We start from the raw sequence: 9,069 nt of genomic DNA, 5'->3' as shown, positions 1-9,069 counted from the left end.
GTTGTACTCACCTAGTTGTGCTTGCGGGAGTTGAGCTCTGGCTCTTTGGTCCTGCCTCTCAACCGTCAATCAACAGGTGTACAGATTCCTGAGCCTATTGGGCTCTATCATATCTACACCTGAAACTGAGTATGGAGTCAGCCTCCACCACATCACTTCCTAATGCATTCCATTTGTCAACCACTCTGACACTAAAAAAGTTCTTTCTAATATCTCTGTGGCTCATTTGGGCTCTCAGTTTCCAACTGTGTCCCCTTGTGCGTGTGCCTCTTGTGTTAAATAGCCTGTCTTTATCTACCCTATCAATTCCCTTCAGAATCTTGAATGTTGTGATCATGTCCCCCCTAACTCTTCTGTCTTCCAGCGAAGTGAGGTTTAATTCCCGTAGTCTCTCCTCGTAGCTCATACCTCTCAGCTCGGGTACTAGTCTGGTGGCAAATCTTTGAACCTTTTCCAGTTTAGTCTTATCCTTGACTAGATATGGACTCCATGCTGGGGCTGCGTACTCCAGGATTGGCCTGACATATGTGGTATACAAAGTTCTGAATGATTCTTTACACAAATTTCTGAATGCCGTTCGTATCTGGCCAGCCTGGCATATGCCGCTGATGTTATCCTCTTGATATGTGCTGCAGGAGACAGGTCTGGTGTGATATCAACTCCCAAGTCTTTTTCTTTCTCTGACTCCTGAAGAATTTCCTCTCCCAGATGATACCTTGTATTTGGCCTCCTGCTCCCTACACCTATCTTCATTATATTACATTTGGTTGGGTTAAACTCTAACAACCACTTGTTCGACCATTCCTTCAGTTTGTCTAGGTCTTCTTGAAGCCTCAAACAGTCCTCTTCTGTCTTAATCCTTCTCATAATTTTGGCATCGTCCGCAAACATTGAGAGAAATGAATCTATACCCTCCGGGAGATCATTTACATATATCAGAAACAAGATAGGACCGAGTACAGAGCCCTGTGGAAGTCAACTGGTGACTTCACGCCAATCGGAGGTCTCACCCCTCACTGTAACTCACTGCTTCCTATTGCTTAGGTACTCCCCTTATCCACTGGAGCACCTTACCAGCTACACCTGCCTGTCTCTTCAGCTTATGTACCATCCTCTTATGCGGTACTGTGTCAAAGGCTTTCCGACAATCCAAGAAAATGCAGTCCGCCCAGCCCTCTCTTTCTTGTGTGACGATAATCTCTTTCAAGAGAGATTGAGCCTGCTCTTCCCTACATCATTACGTCTTTAAGTACAAGATACTATATAGAAGATACGTCCACCAGTATCGCCAAACGTTTTGCCCAGGAAGCAAATCATACCATGCACACCCCGACACCTGCTACAGCCGCCGTAACCAGCAAACTGCTTATACTCCGCCTGCCTGTTGCTGATTGGCTGGTGTCTCGCCGCACCTGCACTCACCACCACCACCGAGAGTCGACGTCTGGGCAGCAGCACGCCGTACTCCTCAGAATATCTCTGTGCTCCATGGAGTTGACATCTCTCGCTGGTAGACTAAGCCTTGGCTTTCGTGTACTAAGGGAGGTGGCAGCTTGAAGCCAGTATTCCAGCACCGCACATATTTTATTTATATTGCTATCACTATAACTTATTGTCTTAGCATAACTTTTCATTGCCAGTGATTATTCATGTTGTTTTGTTTGTTGACTTGTCCTGCATTTTATGAGATTGCCTTTATTCATGTCTTGTTTTCTAGAGTAATTAAAATTTCATTGTTTATATACTTGTGTTTTGTGTGTCTTCCCATTACCTTACCACAGACGAAAGGACAAACTTCTCTTTTTTTTTTGTTATGTGACGAGGCCCTGCCCCCAGCTTTTGAAACAGCCGAACACCAACGCTTTACCGTCACACTTGCTTAATCTGTGTTACCTGGTCATAGAATTTTATTAAGCCAGTCAGGCAAGATTTACCCTCCCTGAACCCATGTTGTCGATTTGTCACGAAGTTCCTTCTCTCCAGATATGCTACCAGGTTTTTTCTCACGATCTTCTCCATCACCTTGCATGATATACAAGTCAAGGATACTGGCCTGTAGTTCAGTGCCTCTTGCCTGTCGCCCTTTTTGTATATTGGGACCACATTTGCCATCTTCCATATTTCTGGTAGTTCTCCCGTCTCCAGTGACCTACTATACACTATGGAGAGTGGCAAGCAAAGTGTCTCTGCACACTCTTTCAGTACCCATGGCGAGATTCCGTCTGGACCAACAGCCTTTCTAACATCCAGGTCCAGCAGGTGTCTCTTGACCTCCTCTCTCGTAATTTCAAACTCTTCCAAGGCCGCCTGGTTTACTTCCCTTTCTCCTAGCACAGTGACCTCACCTTGTTCTGTTGTGAAGACCTCTTGGAACCTCTTGTTGAGTTCATCACACACTCTTTGTCTTTCTCTGTATACCTGTCCTCGCCTGTTCTAAGTTTCACTACCTGTTCTTTCACTGTTGTTTTCCTTCTGATGTGACTGTGGAGTAGCTTTGGTTCGGTCTTGGCTTTGTTTGCTATATCATTTTCATAACTCTTCTCTGCTTCTCTTCTCACCCTGACATACTCATTCCTGGTTCTCTGGTATCTCTCTCTGCTTTCTGGTGTTCTGTTATTCCGGAAGTTCCTCCACGCCCTTTTGTTCAGTTTCTTTGCTTCCATACATGGCCTATTATACCATGGATTCTTCTTTTGCTTCTCGGATTTTTCCTTTTGGGCCAGGATGTATCTGCTTACTGCCTCCTGACACTTTTGGGTGACATAGTCCATCATATCCTGTACAGACTTAGCTCTGAGGTCTGTGTCCCAAGGTATTTCCCTTAGGAAGCTTCTCATCTCCTCATAATTTCCCTTTCGGTATGGTAGCCTTTTGTTTCCTAGTTTTGGGGGGGATAATTCCTAGCTCTACCAGGTACTCAAAGTTCAATACACTGTGATCACTCATTCCCAAGGGCGCTTCCATCTTGACTTCCCTTATATCCCACTCATTTAGGGTAAATATCAGATCAAGCATTGCTGGTTCATCCTCTCCTCTCATTCTTGTTGTATCCTTGATGTGCTGGCTTAGAAAGTTTCTTGTTGCCACGTCCAGCAGCTTAGCTCTCCATGTTTCTGATCCTCCATGCGGGTCTCTGTTTTCCCAATCTATCTTCCCATGGTTGAAGTCTCTCATGATTAGTAGTCCAGATCCATTCCTGCTAGCAACAGAAGCTGCTCTCTCTATTATGATAATGGTGGCCATATTGTTTCTATCATATTCCTGTCTGGGTCTTCTGTCATTTGGTGGTGGATTATATATGACTACAACTATAATTTTTTGCCCTCCAGTTGTTATTGTTCCTATTATGTAGTCACTGAAACCTTCACATCCGTGAACAACCAACTCCTCAAAATCCAAGCCATTTCTTACCAGCAGAGCTACACCACCCCCACCTCTTCCTTTTCTCTCTTGTCTCATAACATAATAGTCCTGTGGGAACACTGCATTTGTTATTGTTTTCGTCAGCTTTGTTTCTGTGAGAGTTATTATGTCTGGGTTTTCCTCTAGTACCCATTCTCCAAGTTCATTTGCTTTATTTGTAATACCGTCTATGTTAGTGTACATTGCCTTGAGGCTCACTTTCTTCTGTCCCTTCTCTAATCTCCTCCTTGGTGAATGTTCTGCTGGTGGAGGAAGCTGTGCCATGGGTGTGAGGATTTGTGAGGTGGATACCAGGGTTGCAGAGGATACTGGGTTGAGGGGTGGGGGGTCAAGTGAAGGGGGAAGGACAGGGAGGGTATGGGGTGAACGGGGAGGGAGGACAGGAAGGAAAGGGGGGTTTTCTATGCAGAGGAGGGTGGTGGGGTTGCCCTCCCGGCTGGTGTTACTGGGTAGCTGGTTGTGGGTTCCCCCTCGCTTCTGGGGGTGATGTGTTGGGAGCTGTGGTTTCCTGGTTTTCCCTCTCGCCCTGCGCTTCTTCCTTGCTTCTGCCGCCATGGCCCCTCTCCTCCCTCGTCATGTCCCTCTGGAGGAATACTTTTTTAAATTCTCCCACATGTTGCAGGTGGCTTTCCTTTGTTAGAATCGTGTCCTTTGTGTTCTCGTTTGCAAACACTATCTTTAACACACGGTCTCGGTCTTTTTTGTACCAGCCTAACCTGAAAAACCTTCTCAATGCTATGCTCAGCCCCTTCCATGTCTAGTGCCTTCAGTATTTCATTCACTGCCGCTTTGTCCTTATCATTCCACTCTTTCCTATTAGAGCCTTCCTGCTCTTTAATACCTACAGCTACCACTGCTCTTTTCCTTTCCAGCAGCTGGGTAGTGGAGCGTGCTGCTTCCTGTGAGGTGGCTGCTTTCATGGCCACCTCCATCACTGCAGACATTACTTCAGAGGTTTTTTTTTAGCATTTCTGCAAATGTTGCTTTTAATGTGGCATTCTCTTCCAAAATACTATTACCACCTTCTCCCTGGGTGGTTATCTGAGTCTCAGCATCGATACTGTTCTCTTTGAGGGCTCTAATCTCCTCCTTTGCTGCTGTCAGCTCTCTTTTTAGGTTGCTTATTTCATTCTTCATTTCCTGCATTTCATTCTTGATGTCCTCCAGAAACTGGGCGAACATTTCCTTCATTTCGTCGCCTGAACTTTTCCCTGTTCCCCTGTTGCTTCTGGCGGTCATGCTTGACCCTGTTCCTAGTTGTGCCGTGATAGGATTCGTCAGAAGAGCAGAGTGGGGTGGGGGAGAGGGAGATAGGGAGAGAGTGAGAGAGATAAAGAGAGAGAGAGAGAGAGTGGGAGAGAGAGGAGAGAGAGGAGAAAGTGGGAGAGAGAGAGAGAGAGAGAGAGGGGAGAGTATGTGTAAGGGGGATGTGGGGGCTGGGGGGTGGGGGGGTGGTGGTGGCGACCAGGTGAGGTCAGGTCAGATGGGGGGTAAGAGAGGAGGTGGGGTATAGTAGGGGCTTGGTTCTTTCCACAAAAGGTGTTAATCCTTTCTTCCCTGGCTGAACGTTTGTGTGTGCGTATGTGTGTGCGTTTTTGCGTGTGCGAGCGTGCATACATACGTGGGCGTGCGTGTGTGTGCATGCGCATGCGTGCGTGTGTCACGAGTCCCCTTAAGCGTTACCTCTACCTAAATGAGCCACGTTGAGATTTTAAATATATATGATATCCTGAACAAGAATTTGATAATATTTCACCTCAATCTGTACACCTGATTAATTGACCAGAGAGGGGGTACATACCAGTCTGCCTCCCGCTCACACAACCAGATGAGTAAGGACGATGTATGATGACGATGGTTATCCGTCGTTGTCTCCCACTAGGTGATTCACTAAGTGCTAGTAGATTGATGAAGTCGGTTCTTCTCTATCTACACAAAGCTCTGGAGTCAGTCACGGTATCGTTGTGTAGCAGTTCACTAATTTACTTTACCACTGATCACAGTCACCACGGCGGGTCGTCCCACCTGGTCTCAGATCAGGTAGCTTCACACAGTCCTCCACACTTATATGCTCCGGTGATGCCTCTAGCTCCACTTTGTTTCTTCGCACTAACGCTAGCGATACGACTATGCTATGTGGCACCCTGCTAGCTACACACTGCGAGAGGCCAAATACTATGATCTAGCCTCTATAATCCTTCAATATCCCGAGAAATTGGCGAATTTCCGCGGACCTCACTTAATCGTGTGTGTGTGTACGTGTGTTTTTATGTAAATACAACATATCTGTTTTTTTTTTTTAATTCCTGCTGAGAAGTGTATCTGAAATAAAGGATTTGTCTTTACATTTGGTAAGGTTTCATTAATCAGGTAAAAAAATAAATGAGAACAAGACTCGAGTTATATTTTGCATTAGTTACCCCAGATATATGTATAATTTTTTCTGGATTCTGTTTCACAGAAAACATCTTCAAGGGCGGGCCATTCCCGTTTTTGTCGAGGGGGAAACTAAGATAATTGACAGAAAAAATATATATACATATATGCAAGTTCCATTTTATTTCCAAACATTGGTTAGTTTGATTATTAAGATCAGGAGTTTGTTTATTATTAAGATCGGGAAACAACAACGTATTATTTCATGTTTTTCATCCAAACATATGGAAACAAGTATATATGTTTAATTTCAAAGGAAAGAACATTATCAACTATTTTCTCATAGGAAAGAGCAACATCAGAAAGGATATAATTCATTCGTTCGTTCGTTCAGTATTATAGATTTCCCCCACCGGTAAATTAAAAACATTATTTATTTTCATCGTTAGTTTTTTTATTTAACAAAAAAAAAACATAACACTACAATACACATAACTGCAATAATATATGGCACTACAATACATGCAATTTTATTAAGTTTGCGTATGACGCCCGAGGGCAATAAAGCTGCTTCGTGCATGGTCGGCGTATCCAAGCTCATGGTTGGAGTGGGCTCTACATAGTCGGACTCATAGAATTTTCTCTGCCCACACTCGAAGAGGTCCGAGACCTCGTCATCGAATCCCTCCACTGGCTCGAACAGCGTTGCAAAAATGTCAATCGTAGCCAGCGCCAACTTTTGCATGGCTAACGATTGATTTTCATTAAAGTGTTACACCGCGGCGTTTAAGGTCTGCGAAGACAATATGTCCTCTGCGTTCAGCTCTTGTGTCTTCGGTGCCATAGGGGATACGCGGCACACCGTCGCCAATTTCTGGGGGGTCTGCCGGACATCCTCGTCTTCACTCTCGCTAATGTGGGTAACTGCCTCCCGCGGGCGGGTAGCTGGGAGAGGCGGGTTGGGGCATCTTGTTGGAGGTACATATCCCAAGGTAGATGGCTGGGGGGAAGCCTCGCGGTTGCTCGACCTCTTATCATATGGGGTCGTCGTCGTCCTCTTGCGTCGGCCTCGCATAGATAGCCTAGTCCGGCGGGGCCCCGGTGCGGACCGTTCCCAGGTGATTTTACACTCTTCCGCAGGGCAACTTGTTAGTTTTGCAATGTCCTTCATCAAAGGCTCTGTCGAAGCTTTCGTTTTTAGAGCCATTTCTCCACTCTTCGTCGCCTTCTTAGCTTTGGGCTCTGTTGTTGTTGTTGTTGTTGTTGTTGTTGCTGTTCTTGTTGCTGCCGTTGTTGTTGTTGCCGTTGTTGGGAATGGCCCTGGCCCCGCCGGGGTCAGCACAGCAGTCATTGCTACCACCGGCGAATCCATAGAGCCAACAACAAGGCGGGCAGCGGGGCTGGGCTCTGGCGCCGGCAGCGGCTCAGGCAGGGGCATGGGCGCGGTCGGCTTGGGGTGCATAGTGGCCACAAAGACATCTGGCATTGGCCCCGGCTTCTTCGTAGTCTCAGGCGAGGTCGTAGGCGCAGTTGATGAAGTTTTAGGGGCTTGGCACATCGGCCGAACATTGACAACGCCACTGTTCTTCAGTGTATCCGCTATATGAAGGGACGCCATCCCCCCTGGTAGGATGAGAGCAGTCCCAAAGATGAAATTGATCCCACCAGTCACCTCAATTTTTGAGCAGCCCTTCAACAATTCTGCAAATAAACAAAAAATCATAAATAAATTTTATATTCACCAACAAGAAACATAAACACACACACACACACGTTCTCACCTATATCAGAGTTATGTAAAAAAAAAAAAAAAAAATCACCATGGGCAAATTCCATTTTCAAAACTTCACTTGTGGGCTTCTAATGATGACCAGGACCTAGGGCGTTCGTCGGTGGGCTAGTTAACTCATTGGGCCTTAGGACTGGGCTTATATATATATATATATATATATATATATTATATATATATATATAATTATATATATTATATATATATATATATATATATATATATATATATATATATATAATATATGTCGTACCTAGTAGCCAGAACGCACTTCTCGGTCTACTATGCAAGGCCCGATTTGCCTAATAAGCCAAGTTTTTATGAATTAATGTCTTTTCGACTACCTAACCTACCTAACCTAACCTAACCTAACTTTTTCGGCTACCTAACCAAACCTAACCTATAAAGATAGGTTAGGTTAGGTTAGGTAGGGTTGGTTAGGTTCGGTCATATATCTACGTTAATTTTAACTCCAATAAAAAAAATTTGTCCTCATACATAATGAAATAGGTAGCTTTATCATTTCATAAGAAAAAAATTAGAGAAAATATATTAATTCAGGAAAACTTGGCTTATTAGGCAAATCGGGCCTTGCATAGTAGGCTGAGAAGTGCGTTCTGGCTACTAGGTACGACATATATATATATATATATATATATATATATATATATATATATATATATATATATATATATATATATATATATTATTAAATATGACCGAAAAAGTAAGATTAATAATTCTAACACGAATTTTCTCAATCTTTCGTACATTACGCTTCACTGTTGGAGGTAAATCAAAAATCAATTCTCAAAAATTCATTTTTATTTCTAGTCTGACGCGACACGGGCGCGTTTCGTAAAACTTATTACATTTTCAAAGACTTTAGTTCACAAATACACAACTGAATAGAACTTACGTATCTCCGATTTTATATTTACATTTGAGTGAGGTGGAAGAGGTGATGTGGCATTAACACAAGACAGAACAAAATGTGGTATTAATAGGGTATTAATTTCATCAACACAAGACAGAACAAGAGTATTAATAGGGTATTAATTTCATCAACACAAGACAGAACACGAAACAATGGATATTGAATAGACGTGTTTGTAGAAAGCCTATTGGTCCATATTTCTTGATGCTTCTATATTGGAGCGGAGTCTTGAGGTGGGTAGAATATAGTTGTGCAATAATTGGCTGTTGATTGCTGGTGTTGACTTCTTGATGTGTAGTGCCTCGCAAACGTCAAGCCGCCTGCTATCGCTGTATCTATCGATGATTTCTGTGTTGTTTACTAGGATTTCTCTGGCGAAGGTTTGGTTGTGGGAAGAGATTATATGTTCCTTAATGGAACCCTGTTGCTTATGCATCGTTAAACGCCTAGAAAGATATGTTGTTGTCTTGCCTATATACTGGGTTTTTTGGAGCTTACAGTCCCCAAGTGGGCATTTGAAGGCATAGACGACGTTAGTCTCTTT

At 43.9% G+C, this 9,069-nt stretch overlaps 1 protein-coding gene across 1 annotated transcript; it reads right to left on the bottom strand.

Moving 5' to 3' along the window:
• Positions 1–6,571: 6,571 nt before the first annotated feature.
• Positions 6,572–7,417, bottom strand: LOC138353705 (uncharacterized protein C11orf24-like). Its single transcript, XM_069307088.1, has one exon. The coding sequence runs from the start codon at positions 7,415–7,417 to the stop codon at positions 6,572–6,574; it is 846 nt and encodes a 281-aa protein (XP_069163189.1).
• Between the last annotated feature and the right edge of the window lie 1,652 nt (positions 7,418–9,069).

This window comes from Procambarus clarkii, chromosome 59 (genome assembly GCF_040958095.1).
Source record: "Procambarus clarkii isolate CNS0578487 chromosome 59, FALCON_Pclarkii_2.0, whole genome shotgun sequence".
In the NCBI taxonomy this organism is placed as follows: Eukaryota; Metazoa; Arthropoda; class Malacostraca; order Decapoda; family Cambaridae; genus Procambarus; species Procambarus clarkii.
This window is presented reverse-complemented; position numbering and strand designations above follow the sequence as displayed.

What these genes read in the sequence shown, in the direction of transcription:
- LOC138353705 (XM_069307088.1), bottom strand. Translation starts at nt 7,417, where the DNA reads ATGGCGTCCCTTCATATAGCGGATACACTGAAGAACAGTGGCGTTGTC.